At 42.6% G+C, this 15,241-nt stretch overlaps 1 protein-coding gene and 1 long non-coding RNA gene across 3 annotated transcripts in view; both read left to right on the top strand.

Annotated features, from left to right (window-relative positions):
- The window catches only part of LOC121549241, a 119,510-nt gene extending 118,335 nt beyond the window's left edge, over nt 1-1,175 (top strand). For both annotated transcript variants that reach the window (XR_006657711.1, XR_005996776.2), the window contains one exon: nt 1,013-1,175. This is a non-coding gene — a long non-coding RNA (uncharacterized LOC121549241). The remainder of the gene's footprint in view (nt 1-1,012) is intronic.
- A 58-nt stretch (nt 1,176-1,233) lies between these two features.
- The window catches only part of LOC121548642 (signal-induced proliferation-associated 1-like protein 1), a 71,201-nt gene continuing 57,193 nt past the window's right edge, over nt 1,234-15,241 (top strand). The window contains exons 1-5 of the mRNA XM_041860161.2: nt 1,234-2,049; nt 2,312-2,497; nt 4,331-4,846; nt 6,175-6,370; nt 8,299-8,429. Of these exons, the coding sequence (XP_041716095.2) occupies nt 1,255-2,049; nt 2,312-2,497; nt 4,331-4,846; nt 6,175-6,370; nt 8,299-8,429 (1,824 nt within the window). The 5' untranslated portion in view covers nt 1,234-1,254. The remainder of the gene's footprint in view (nt 2,050-2,311; nt 2,498-4,330; nt 4,847-6,174; nt 6,371-8,298; nt 8,430-15,241) is intronic.

Here is a 15,241-nt window from a genome sequence, read left to right as displayed (position 1 = left end):
GTATCAACCGTATTTTCTGATTTCGTTATGAACAAATGCTGTGAAAAGTACAGTAAAAAAAACAGGTGCCAGTCATTTTGACCCCTATCAAAAAAAGTATATATATATTTAAAAAAAAGATAAGTGTTACTTATTTAACAACATTTATTTCTCTGACCAATTGTACTAGTATAAAATAATATATTTTCCCAAAACATTTTTGTTAGCAAACAAATAGAGCTTAGTATTTGTATTATTTATTTTATAGAGTCTTTTTTACTCATCTTTATCAAGGTGCCAATCATTTTTCATCTGATAATGAACAGCCATGTGTTAACTGATAAGCGTTGAGTTATCTTAGGCAATCAGTTGGTTTGAAATGAACTGAAGAACCCCGTCTTAAATGATTATTCTCACAAGAGTTGAAGGTTTTGTGAATACAAGTCCTAGCAGGTCTTGTGTAGATAGGTATATGCTAGTTTCTGTCAGAGACATTCAGTATTTCTGCATTAATGTTATCTGTAGTAACGGCACTGTGAGGGAAGGTGCTTATTTAACAACAGCCGTCTGGATCGCATGTCGTGTGTCAGTCTACTTGTTTCTTCTAACTTCAGAGTTATTATAGCCTCTCTGACATTGAGGCCTAACCCAACATCTAACCCTTTTTCTCTCTCTCTCTCTCTCTCTCTCTCTCTCTCTCTCTCTCTCTCTCTCTCTCTCTCTCTCTCTCTCTCTCTCTCTCTCTCTCTCTCTCTCTCTCTCTCTCTCTCTCTCTCTCTCTCTCTCTCTCTCTCTCTCTCTCTGTCTCTCTGTCTCTCTCTCTCTGTCTCTCTCTTTCTCTCCTCTTCCTCTCTCTTTCTTTCTCTCTCTCGCTCTCTCTCTCCTTTTCCTCTCTTTCTTTCTCTCTCTCCCTTCTCTCCTCTTCCTCTCTCTCTCTCTCTCTCTCTGTCTCTGTCTCTGTCTCTCTCTTTCTCTCCCTCTCCTTTCTCTCCTCTCTCCTCTCCCCTACTGCCCTTCTCTCTCTTCTCTGCAGAGTTCACCAGAGACCGAAGCAGCATGCAGACCTGAGGAGCACCAACACTCCCTCCATTCTCCCTTTCTCTCTCCCTCCTCCAGTCCTCCCAGCCACCCATGCTCCTCTCCTCTCCCTGGGCATAATGCTCCATCTCTACTGCTGAGCTCCCCCTAACCCCCTAACCCCCTAACCCCCTAACCTCCTAACCCCCTAACCCCCTAACCCCCTAACCTCCTAACCCCCTAACCCCCTAACCCACCATGACCAGTCTGAAGCGGTCTCAGACGGAGCGTTCGGTGGGCGGCTCGGTCCCTGCTTCTGATGAATTCTACACCCGTCGCCTGCGCCTCCCCAACGGTGGCGCCCCCCCACCCCGCTCCGAGAGCGCCCACCTCACCTCCTCTTCCTCGTCCGGCTCCTCTTCCTCCTCCACCCCGGGGGTTCCCAAGATGGGGGTAAGGGCCCGCGTGGCAGACTGGCCCCCCAAAAGGGATGGAACGGGTGGGGTGTGGCACATCACGGTAGATACGGACTCCCCGAGTTCTACCATGTCATCTTCAGGTGGCGGAGAACGTGGCTCGGGCGGAGAACCCGGCTCGGGCGGAGAACCCGGCTCGGGCGGAGAACGCAGCTCGGGTGTAGAACGCGGGTCCGGCGGCGAAAGAGAACGAGAGCGGAGCTCGGGATCGGGTTCAGGCTCGGCGCCCACTGCCCATAGCAACCTGTCGGCTAAACTGGGCCACCTGATCAGCCCTCAGGACTCTTCGATGCTCCGGAACATCCACAACACCCTGAAGAGCAAGATGCACCACGGCAAACACCACAGCAAAGACAACCGCTACCTGTCACCGGACGGCTACCAGGGCTCGCCACGTAAAGGCATGAGGCGTATCCGCCAGCGCTCCAACAGTGACATCACTATCTCTGAGCTGGAGGGTGACGGGGGCGAGGGCTGGTCCTTCTCTGGCTGGACCCCCATGCACCGCGAGTACGGCAGCACCTCCTCCATAGACAAACACGCAGGCTCAGGGGAGAGCTTCTTCGATATGCTCAAGGTTTGTGTTTTAATTGATTGATTTAGTGGTATACCTATCGGATGGATATCAGTTATTGATGATGCGCTGTCCATATAGCTATTTATATTAATCATGAAACCACATTTTATGTATGTTTCTGCATATGTGCCAAGATGTTCAAATAAACCTAATCTTCCTAAACCACATTTTTACTTGTTGTATATATGTATTGTTGTACTCCTGTGGCTGAGGCAACTCTATAATGTATTTTAAATATGTCAAATAAATCCATTAATTCCAGGGCTATACGTCCCAGGAGGCTCCAGACCAGCGCAGCCCGGCACCGGACAGACTCAGGGAGCTGCTGACGGTCGCCCCGCACAAACAGGCTGCCCTGGATCTGCCTGATGGACCCCTGGGCACTGCCAGAGGTAGCCCGGCCAGTCGCCTAAAAGAAAGGGAGAAACACCTCAAGAGGAGGTCCAAGGTATTGAACACGAACTGCACGGTTTACTACCTCCGCATTGGTTGATTGTATTTACAGTGAGGGAAAAAAGTATTTGATCCCCTTCTGATTTTGTAAGTTTGCCCACTGACAAAGAAATTATCAGTCTATAATTTTAATGCTAGGTTTATTTGAACAGTGAGTGACAGAATAACAACAAAAAAATCCAGAAAAACGCATGTACAATTTTTTATAAATTGATTTGCATTTTAATGAGGGAAATAAGTATTTGACCCCCTCTCAATCAGAAAGATTTCTGGCTCCCAGGTGTCTTTTATACAGGTAACGAGCTGAGATTAGGAGCACACTCTTAAAGGGAGTGCTCCTAATCTCAGTTTGTTACCTGTATAAAAGACACCTGTCCACAGAAGCAATCAATCAATCAGATTCCAAACTCTCCACTATGGCCAAGACCAAAGAGCTCTCCAAGGATGTCAGGCACAAGATTGTAGACCTACACAAGGCTGGAATGGGCTACAAGACCATCCAAGCAGCTTGGTGAGAAGGTGACAACAGTTGGTGCGATTATTCGCAAATGGAAGAAACACAAAATAACTGTCAATCTCCCTCGGCCTTGGGCTCCATGCAAGATCTCACCTTGTGGAGTTGCAATGATCATGAGAATGGTGAGGAATCAGCCCAGAACTACACGGGAGGATCTTGTCAATGATCTCAAGGCAGCTGGGACCGTAGTCACCAAGAAAACAATTGGTAACACACTACGCCGTGAAGGACTGAAATCCTGCAGCACCCGCAAGGTCCCCCTGCTCAAGAAAGCACATATACATGCCCGTCTGAAGTTTGCCAACGAACATCTAAATGATTCAGAGGAGAACTGGGTGAAAGTGTTGTGGTCAGATGAGACCAAAATCGAGCTCTTTGGCATCAACTCAACTTGCCGTGTTTGGAGGAGGAGGAATGCTGCCTATGACCCCAAGAACACCATCCCCACCGTCAAACATGGAGGTGGAAACATTATGCTTTGGGGGTGTTTTTCTGCTAAGGGGACAGGACAACTTCACCGCATCAAAGGGATGATGGACAGGGCCATGTACCGTCAAATCTTGGGTGAGAACCTCCTTCCTTCAGCCAGGGCATTGAAAATGGGTTGTGGATGGGTATTCCAGCATGACAATGACCCAAACCACACGGCCAAGGCAACAAAGGAGTGGCTCAAGAAGAAGCACATTAAGGTCCTGGAGTGGCCTAGCCAGTTTCCAGACCTTAATCCCATAGAAAATCTGTGGAGGGAGCTGAAGGTTCAAGTTGCCAAACGTCAGCCTCGAAACCTTAATGACTTGGAGAAGATCTGCAAAGAGGAGTGGGACAACATCCCTCCTGAGATGTGTGCAAACCTGGTGGCCAACAACAAGAAACGTCTGACCTCTGTGATTGCCAACAAGGGTTTTGCTACCAAGTACTAAGTCATGTTTTGCAGAGGGGTCAAATAATTATTTCCCTCAATAAAATGCAAATCAATTTATAAAATCTTTGACATGCGTTTTTCTGGATTTTGTTGTTGTTATTCTGTTTCTCACTGTTCAAATAAACCTACCATTAAAATTATAGACTGATAATTTCTTTGTCAGTGGGCAAACGTACAAAATAAGCAGGGGATCAAATACTTTTTTCTCTCACTGTATCTTGTCTGTAATGGTCTATGCTTGATGTGTTTCTGTTTAAATATCACATTTTATCAATCTTATCAAAATGTTTTACCCATACATTATTTGTTAATATGTTTAAATGTATGCACAGAGAAACAAACAACATTTCCCATGGGGATAATAAAGTCAATGTCTTATCTTATTCCAGTCGGAGACGGGCGGGGAGTCCATCTTCCGGAAGCTCCGTAGCGTCAAGGCCGAAGGCGACTCGTCCCGTGCCGGATCGGACGTAGAAGACGGGGGGCGGGAGGACGGTAGCAGCCCCAAATCCTGGACCTGTCAGAAGGGCTTCGCCCACTTTGACGTGCAGAGTATTGTCTTTGACCTCAACGAGGCCATCCAGGGACGACAGTCCGGTGGGAAACGCAAGAACACCACCACGGGAGCTTCTGCCGCCGCCGCCGCCTCGGCCTCTGCCACTTCCTCCCTCTCGTCCAATCAGAGCGGAGTATACGGTGGGGGCGGGTCTCCGTCCGGGTCGCAGGAGGAGCTAAGTGGGAAGGAGGGGTGTCCGGGTACAGGAGGGGGACAAGGAGGGGGACACACCACTAACCCTGCCCTGGATCCTGGGGATGACAAGAGCAATGAGCTGGTGTTGAACTGTCCCTGTTTCAGGAATGAACTGGGAGGAGAGGGAGAGAGGAATATCAGCCCTTCTAAACAGGTAGGACGAGGATACGATAAATACACTGGCATGGACACACACACAGGCAATACGAATGCAAGCAAGCATGCAGGTACACACAAACACCCACACAATATACACACACACAATATACACACACACAATATACACACACTCACACATCAGGTAATGGAATTTGTTATCTGGATAACTCTGATACGATCACCATCGTTGATATTGGACAAAGACATAACTTTACTAGACCATTACATTTACATTTACATCATTTAGCAGACGCTCTTATCCAGAGCGACTTACAAATTGGACCATAAATCTAAGCATTAACTCAACTCTTTCACCAATACCTCCTACCCCACTATTTCAATTTTCAAAGAGCACACCACTATAGGCATCTATTACCAAAGAAGCGTTCGTCCTCTGTTTCCCCACTACCTCCATATTAACATTGCTCCTAGTTCCCCTACAACAAGGCAGTGTAGTTACTTAATTTGAAGGACACTGTAACCACTTGCAGTGTAAGGGCCCGGGGCTGGGTGTCTACTAAGCTAACATATGGAATTGTTTTAAGATGGTCATACCAAGGATAATTTAGCTATTTGATTTTGAATTGTAGGACCCCTGTAGGTATAAAAAAACAAATATTTAAAATCAATTTTGATGAAACATTGAATTTACTTAGTTATATTAGTTTGTAGCCCAAACTGTTCAGACACTACAGACATTTTAGTGAGAAGACCGATTTTCCGGATGTCTTCTGGTCGACGCAGCCCATGCCAAAACAACGATATCTCTAGCTTAAACAGACCGATTTTCCGGATGTCTCCTTGTCGACGCAGCCCATGCCAAAACAACGATATCTCTAGCTTGAACAGACCGGTTTTCCGGGATGTCTCCTGGTCGACGCAGCCCATGCCAAAACAACGATATCTCTAGCTTAAACAGACCGATTTTCCGGATGTCTCCTTGTCGACGCAGCCCATGCCAAAACAACGATATCTCTAGCTTAAACAGACCGATTTTCCGGATGTCTCCTTGTCGACGCAGCCCATGCCAAAACAACGATATCTCTAGCTTGAACAGACCGGTTTTCCGGGATGTCTCCTGGTCGACGCAGCCCATGCCAAAACAACGATATCTCTAGCTTAAACAGACCGGTTTTTGATGGGAATGTATTTATTATGTGGACATCAACTTTAGGGGGAAATGACTTCATAACACATTTTGAAGCCATGCATAATGCATTCATAAGCAGTATATAAGCATGCATGCTCATGTCAACTCAAATAAAATGTTACCCCTTTTTAACCTTACCGCAGTACTAACGTTGTTCCTCTTCCTCCTCTCAGCAGGGTAGTATAGGCAGCGGAGGGGGCTCGGAGGAGGGGCCCCTGGAGACCGCTCTCCCCCACTTCACCAACGCCGGGGTGTCCGTGCTGGAGGCCCCTAAAGACGGCCAGGGACAACACGCCGAAAGGGCCAAACGATCTGTAGAACACTGCGACCTGGGGGCTTATTACTACAGGAAATACTTCTATCTGAGAGGTGAGAGGGAGGGAGAGACCTGGGGCTTATTACTACAGGAAATACTTCTATCTGAGAGGTGAGAGGAAGGGAGAGACCTGGGGCTTATTACTACAGGAAATACTTCTATCTGAGAGGTGAGAGGGAGGGAGAGACCTGGGGCTTATTACTACAGGAAATACTTCTATCTGAGAGGTGAGAGGGAGGGAGAGACCTGGGGCTTACTACTACAGGAAATACTTCTGAGAGGTGAGAGGAAGGGAGAGACCTGGGGCTTACTACTACAGGAAATACTTCTATCTGAGAGGTGAGAGGGAGGGAGAGACCTGGGGCTTACTGCTACAGGAAATACTTATATCTGAGAGGTGAGAGGGAGGGAGAGACCTGGGGGCTTACTGCTACAGGAAATACTTCTATCTGAGAGGTGAGAGGAAGGGAGAGACCTGGGGCTTACTGCTACAGGAAATACTTCTATCTGAGAGGTGAGAGGGAGGGAGAGACCTGGGGGCTTACTGCTACAGGAAATACTTCTATCTGAGAGGTGAGAGGAAGGGAGAGACCTGGGGCTTACTGCTACAGGAAATACTTCTGAGAGGTGAGAGGAAGGGAGAGACCTGGGGCTTATTACTACAGGAAATACTTCTATCTGAGATGTTGATTTATTCATTTCTTAAGGAGACTGGATAGTTGATCTTCTTTGGAAATATAAGATTGTCTGAAAATAGAATCTCAAAGCAGGTAGATTTACATCAGGTTGTAGATTTACATCAGGTTGTAGATTTACATCAGGTTGTAGATTTACATCAGGTTGTAGATTTACATCAGGTTGTAGATTTACATCAGGTTGTAGATTTACTGCAACTTCAGTGTGTGCTACTTCTCTTATATTGCAAATAAACCTCTCTCGCTCCCTCTCCCTCGGTCCCCCTCTCCCTTGGTCCCCCTCTCCCTCGGTCCCCCTCTCCCTCGCTCCCCCTCTCCCTCGGTCCCCCTCTCCCTCGCTCCCCCTCTCCCTCGGTCCCCCTCTCCCTCGCTCCCCCTCTCCCTCGGTCCCCCTCTCCCTCGCTCCGTCTCTCCCTCGCTCCGTCTCTCCCCCTCTCCCTCGGTCCCCCTCTCCCTCGGTCCCCCTCTCCCTCGCTCCGTCTCTCCCTCGCTCCCCCTCTCCCTCGCTCCCCCTCTCCCTCGCTCCGTCTCTCCCTCGCTCCCCCTCTCCCTCGCTCCCCCTCTCCCCCTCTCCCTCGCTCCCCCTCTCCTCGCTCCCCCTCTCCTCGCTCCCCCTCTCCCTCGCTCCCCCTCTCCCCCTCTCTCTCGCTCCCCCTCTCCCTCGCTCCCCCTCTCCCTCGCTCCCCCTCTCCCTCGGTCCCCCTCTCCCTCGCTCCCCCTCGCTCCGTCTCTCCCTCGCTCCCCTCTCCCTCTCCCTCGGTCCCCCTCTCCCTCGCTCCCCCTCTCCCCCTCTCCCTCTCCCTCGGTCCCCCTCTCCCTCGGTCCCCCTCTCCCTCGGTCCCCCTCTCCCTCGGTCCCCCTCTCCCTCGGTCCCCCTCTCCCTCGCTCCCCCTCTCCCTCGGTCCCCCTCTCCCTCGCTCCCCCTCTCTCTCGCTCCCCCTCTCCCTCGCTCCCCCTCTCTCCCCCTCCCCTCGCTCCCCCTCTCTCTCGCTCCCCCTCTCTCTCGCTCCCCCCTCTCTCGCTCCCCCTCTCTCCTCGCTCCCCCTCTCCCTCGCTCCCCCTCTCCCTCGCTCCGTCTCTCCCTCGCTCCGTCTCTCCCTCGCTCCGTCTCTCCCTCGCTCCGTCTCTCCCTCGCTCCGTCTCTCCCTCGCTCCCCCTCTCCTGCGGTCCCCCTCTCTCGCTCCCCCCCTCTCTCCCTCTCTTGCTCCCCCCCCTCTCCCTCTTTCCCTCTCTCTCTTTCTCTCTCCCCCCCTCCTCCCTCTCTCCCGTCCCTCTCTCTCGTCCAGAGCATTGGAACTACCTGGGTGTAGATGAGACTCTGGGTCCAGTAGCAGTGAGTCTGAGGAGAGAGAAGCTGGAGGAACACAAGGAGCATGGACAACAGTACAACTACAGGGTCATCTTCAGAACCAGCGAGGTAACAAGACAGTACATAACGAAACCCCTCACTTTCTTACCCGTCTCCCTCCAGTCTACCCCTGTCCTTTCTCCCTTGTCTTGTTCATATTATTTTTGCTAGTGAATAACCAGTCTTTCATAGTGTATTCTCTCCTCTCCTCCTCTTCATTTCCCACAACTCATTCATCTCAACTTCTCAAGTCAATCAGCTTCAACTACCTCTTCAGTTCCTAAGACCCTGGTTTACTACAGCTAACAATGTCATCCATCCCCATCACCCGCTCTCTACCTCCCTCCCTCACTCCTCTTCCTGAGAGCCTGCAGTATTGCAACCAGTAATGTTATCATCCATCCCCATCACCCGCTCTCTACCTCCCTCCCTCACTCCTCTTCCTGAGAGCCTGCAGTATTGCAACCAGTAATGTTATCATCCATCCCCATCACCCGCTCTCTACCTCCCTCCCTCACTCCTCTTCCTGAGAGCCTGCAGTATTGTAACCAGTAATGTTATCATCCATCCTCTCACTCCTTCCCTCACGGTTACAGTTATAGAACACAGTTACAGGTATAGAACCTGTTTACAGTTATAGAACACAGTTACAGGTATATAACCTGTTTACAGTTATAGAACACAGTTACAGGTATATAACCTGTTTACAGTTATAGAACACAGTTACAGGTATATAACCTGTTATAGAACACAGTTACAGGTATAGAACCTGTTTACAGTTATAGAACACAGTTACAGGTATATAACCTGTTTACAGTTATAGAACACAGTTACAGGTATATAACCTGTTTACAGTTATAGAACACAGTTACAGGTATATAACCTGTTTACAGTTATAGAACACAGTTACAGGTATATAACCTGTTTACAGTTATAGAACACAGTTACAGGTATATAACCTGTTTACAGTTATAGAACACAGTTACAGGTATATAACCTGTTTACAGTTATAGAACACAGTTACAGGTATATAACCTGTTTACAGTTATAGAACACAGTTACAGGTATATAACCTGTTTACAGTTATAGAACACAGTTACAGGTATATAACCTGTTTACATTTATAGAACACAGTTACAGGTATAGAACCTGTTTACAGTTATAGAACACAGTTACAGGTATATAACCTGTTTACAGTTATAGAACACAGTTACAGGTATATAACCTGTTTACAGTTATAGAACACAGTTACAGGTATATAACCTGTTTACAGTTATAGAACACAGTTACAGGTATATAACCTGTTTACAGTTATAGAACACAGTTACAGGTATATAACCTGTTTACAGTTATAGAACACAGTTACAGGTATATATTATTATTATTATTATTATTATTATTATTATTATTATTACAGTTGTAGAACCTGTTTACAGTTATAGAACACAGTTAGTTGTAGAACCTGTTTACAGTTATAGAACACAGTTACAGGTATATAACCTGTTTACAGTTATAGAACACAGTTACAGGTATAGAACCTGTTTACAGTTATAGAACACAGTTACAGGTATATAACCTGTTTACAGTTATAGAACACTGTCACAGTTGTAGAACCTGTTTACATTTATAGAACACAGTTACAGGTATATAACCTGTTTACAGTTATAGAACACAGTTACAGGTATATAACCTGTTTACAGTTATAGAACACAGTTACAGGTATATAACCTGTTTACAGTTATAGAACACAGTTACAGGTATATAACCTGTTTACAGTTATAGAACACAGTTACAGGTATATAACCTGTTTACAGTTATAGAACACTGTCACAGTTGTAGAACCTGTTTACATTTATAGAACACAGTTACAGGTATAGAACCTGTTTACAGTTATAGAACACAGTTACAGGTATATAACCTGTTTACAGTTATAGAACACAGTTACAGGTATATAACCTGTTTACAGTTATAGAACACAGTTAGTTGTAGAACCTGTTTACAGTTATAGAACACAGTTAGTTGTAGAACCTGTTTACAGTTATAGAACACAGTTACAGGTATAGAACCTGTTTACAGTTATAGAACACAGTTACAGGTATAGAACCTGTTTACAGTTATAGAACACAGTTACAGGTATATAACCTGTTTACAGTTATAGAACACAGTTACAGGTATATAACCTGTTTACAGTTATAGAACACAGTTACAGGTATATAACCTGTTTACAGTTATAGAACACAGTTACAGGTATATAACCTGTTTACAGTTATAGAACACAGTTACAGTTGTAGAACCTGTTTACAGTTATAGAACACAGTTACAGTTGTAGAACCTGTTTACAGTTATAGAACACAGTTACAGGTATATAACCTGTTTACAGTTATAGAACACAGTTACAGGTATATAACCTGTTTACAGTTATAGAACACAGTTACAGGTATATAACCTGTTTACAGTTATAGAACACAGTTACAGGTATATAACCTGTTTACAGTTATAGAACACTGTCACAGTTGTAGAACCTGTTTACAGTTATAGAACACAGTTACAGGTATAGAACCTGTTTACAGTTATAGAACACAGTTACAGGTATATAACCTGTTTACAGTTATAGAACACAGTTACAGGTATATAACCTGTTTACAGTTATAGAACACAGTTACAGGTATATAACCTGTTTACAGTTATAGAACACTGTCACAGTTGTAGAACCTGTTTACAGTTATAGAACACAGTTACAGGTATAGAACCTGTTTACAGTTATAGAACACAGTTACAGGTATAGAACCTGTTTACAGTTATAGAACACAGTTACAGGTATATAACCTGTTTACAGTTATAGAACACAGTTACAGGTATATAACCTGTTTACAGTTATAGAACACTGTCACAGTTGTAGAACCTGTTTACAGTTATAGAACACAGTTACAGGTATATAACCTGTTTACATTTATAGAACACAGTTACAGGTATAGAACCTGTTTACAGTTATAGAACACAGTTACAGGTATATAACCTGTTTACAGTTATAGAACACAGTTACAGGTATATAACCTGTTTACAGTTATAGAACACAGTTACAGGTATATAACCTGTTTACAGTTATAGAACACAGTTACAGGTATATAACCTGTTTACAGTTATAGAACACAGTTACAGGTATATAACCTGTTTACAGTTATAGAACACTGTCACAGTTGTAGAACCTGTTTACATTTATAGAACACAGTTACAGGTATAGAACCTGTTTACAGTTATAGAACACAGTTACAGGTATATAACCTGTTTACAGTTATAGAACACAGTTACAGGTATATAACCTGTTTACAGTTATAGAACACAGTTACAGGTATATAACCTGTTTACAGTTATAGAACACAGTTACAGGTATATATTATTATTATTATTATTATTATATTATTATTATTACAGTTGTAGAACCTGTTTACAGTTATAGAACACAGTTAGTTGTAGAACCTGTTTACAGTTATAGAACACAGTTACAGGTATATAACCTGTTTACAGTTATAGAACACAGTTACAGGTATAGAACCTGTTTACAGTTATAGAACACAGTTACAGGTATATAACCTGTTTACAGTTATAGAACACTGTCACAGTTGTAGAACCTGTTTACATTTATAGAACACAGTTACAGGTATATAACCTGTTTACAGTTATAGAACACAGTTACAGGTATATAACCTGTTTACAGTTATAGAACACAGTTACAGGTATATAACCTGTTTACAGTTATAGAACACAGTTACAGGTATATAACCTGTTTACAGTTATAGAACACAGTTACAGGTATATAACCTGTTTACAGTTATAGAACACTGTCACAGTTGTAGAACCTGTTTACATTTATAGAACACAGTTACAGGTATAGAACCTGTTTACAGTTATAGAACACAGTTACAGGTATATAACCTGTTTACAGTTATAGAACACAGTTACAGGTATATAACCTGTTTACAGTTATAGAACACAGTTAGTTGTAGAACCTGTTTACAGTTATAGAACACAGTTAGTTGTAGAACCTGTTTACAGTTATAGAACACAGTTACAGGTATAGAACCTGTTTACAGTTATAGAACACAGTTACAGGTATATAACCTGTTTACAGTTATAGAACACAGTTACAGGTATATAACCTGTTTACAGTTATAGAACACAGTTACAGGTATATAACCTGTTTACAGTTATAGAACACAGTTACAGGTATATAACCTGTTTACAGTTATAGAACACAGTTAGTTGTAGAACCTGTTTACAGTTATAGAACACAGTTACAGTTGTAGAACCTGTTTACAGTTATAGAACACAGTTACAGGTATATAACCTGTTTACAGTTATAGAACACAGTTACAGGTATATAACCTGTTTACAGTTATAGAACACAGTTACAGGTATATAACCTGTTTACAGTTATAGAACACAGTTACAGGTATATAACCTGTTTACAGTTATAGAACACTGTCGCAGTTGTAGAACCTGTTTACAGTTATAGAACACAGTTACAGGTATAGAACCTGTTTACAGTTATAGAACACAGTTACAGGTATATAACCTGTTTACAGTTATAGAACACAGTTACAGGTATATAACCTGTTTACAGTTATAGAACACAGTTACAGGTATATAACCTGTTTACAGTTATAGAACACTGTCACAGTTGTAGAACCTGTTTACAGTTATAGAACACAGTTACAGGTATAGAACCTGTTTACAGTTATAGAACACAGTTACAGGTATAGAACCTGTTTACAGTTATAGAACACAGTTACAGGTATATAACCTGTTTACAGTTATAGAACACAGTTACAGGTATATAACCAGTTTACAGTTATAGAACACTGTCACAGTTGTAGAACCTGTTTACAGTTATAGAACACAGTTACAGGTATATAACCTGTTTACATTTATAGAACACAGTTACAGGTATAGAACCTGTTTACAGTTATAGAACACAGTTACAGGTAAATAACCTGTTTACAGTTATAGAACACAGTTACAGGTATATAACCTGTTTACAGTTATAGAACACAGTTACAGGTATATAACCTGTTTACAGTTATAGAACACAGTTACAGGTATATAACCTGTTTACAGTTATAGAACACAGTTACAGGTATATAACCTGTTTACAGTTATAGAACACAGTTACAGGTATATAACCTGTTTACAGTTATAGAACACTGTCACAGTTGTAGAACCTGTTTACATTTATAGAACACAGTTACAGGTATAGAACCTGTTTACAGTTATAGAACACAGTTACAGGTATAGAACCTGTTTACAGTTATAGAACACAGTTACAGGTATATAACCTGTTTACAGTTATAGAACACTGTCACAGTTGTAGAACCTGTTTACATTTATAGAACACAGTTACAGGTATAGAACCTGTTTACAGTTATAGAACACAGTTACAGGTATATAACCTGTTTACAGTTATAGAACACAGTTACAGGTATATAACCTGTTTACAGTTATAGAACACAGTTACAGTTGTAGAACCTGTTTACAGTTATAGAACACAGTTACAGGTATAGAACCTGTTTACAGTTATAGAACACAGTTACAGGTATATAACCTGTTTACAGTTATAGAACACAGTTAGTTGTAGAACCTGTTTACAGTTATAGAACACAGTTACAGGTATATAACCTGTTTACAGTTATAGAACACAGTTACAGGTATATAACCTGTTTACAGTTATAGAACACAGTTACAGGTATATAACCTGTTTACAGTTATAGAACACAGTTACAGGTATATAACCTGTTTACAGTTATAGAACACAGTTACAGTTGTAGAACCTGTTTACAGTTATAGAACACAGTTACAGGTATAGAACCTGTTTACAGTTATAGAACACAGTTACAGGTATATAACCTGTTTACAGTTATAGAACACAGTTACAGGTATATAACCTGTTTACAGTTATAGAACACAGTTACAGGTATATAACCTGTTTACAGTTATAGAACACAGTTACAGGTATATAACCTGTTTACAGTTATAGAACACAGTTACAGGTATATAACCTGTTTACAGTTATAGAACACAGTTACAGGTATATAACCTGTTTACAGTTATAGAACACAGTTACAGGTATATAACCTGTTTACAGTTATAGAACACAGTTACAGGTATATAACCTGTTTACAGTTATAGAACACAGTTACAGGTATATAACCTGTTTACAGTTATAGAACACAGTTACAGGTATATAACCTGTTTACAGTTATAGAACACAGTTACAGGTATATAACCTGTTTACAGTTATAGAACACAGTTACAGGTATATAACATGTTTACAGTTATAGAACACAGTTACAGTGACAGTGCATTCAGAAAGTATTCAGACCCCTTCCCTTTTCCACATTTTGTTATGTTACAGCCTTTATCTCAAATTTATTAAATTCCATAATGACAAAGGGAAAACAGGTTTGTAGAAATGTGTCCATTTTAGAATAAGGCTGTAACGTAACAAAATGTGGAAAAAGTCAAGGGGTCTGAATACTTTCCGAATGCACTGAATAGAACCGGTTTACATTTATAGAACCGGTTTACAGTTATAGAATACAGTTATAGAACACAGTTACAGTTGAAGTCGGAAGTTTACATACACCTTAGCCAAATACATTTAAATTCAGTTTTTCACAATTCCTGACATTTAATCCTAGTAAAAATTCCCTGTTTTAGGTCAGTTAGGATCACCACTTTATTTTAAGAATGTGAAATGTCAGAATAATAGTAGAAAGAATGATTAATTTCAGCTTTTCTTTCTTTCATCACATTCACAGTGGGTCAGAAGTTTACATACACTCAATTAGTATTTGGTAGCATTGCCTAAATTGTTTAACTTGGGT

Source organism: Coregonus clupeaformis, chromosome 33 (assembly GCF_020615455.1).
Source record: "Coregonus clupeaformis isolate EN_2021a chromosome 33, ASM2061545v1, whole genome shotgun sequence".
Taxonomy (NCBI): domain Eukaryota; kingdom Metazoa; phylum Chordata; class Actinopteri; order Salmoniformes; family Salmonidae; genus Coregonus; species Coregonus clupeaformis.
Note: the sequence above shows the minus strand (reverse complement) of the source record. Positions and strands in the feature narration are given on the sequence as shown.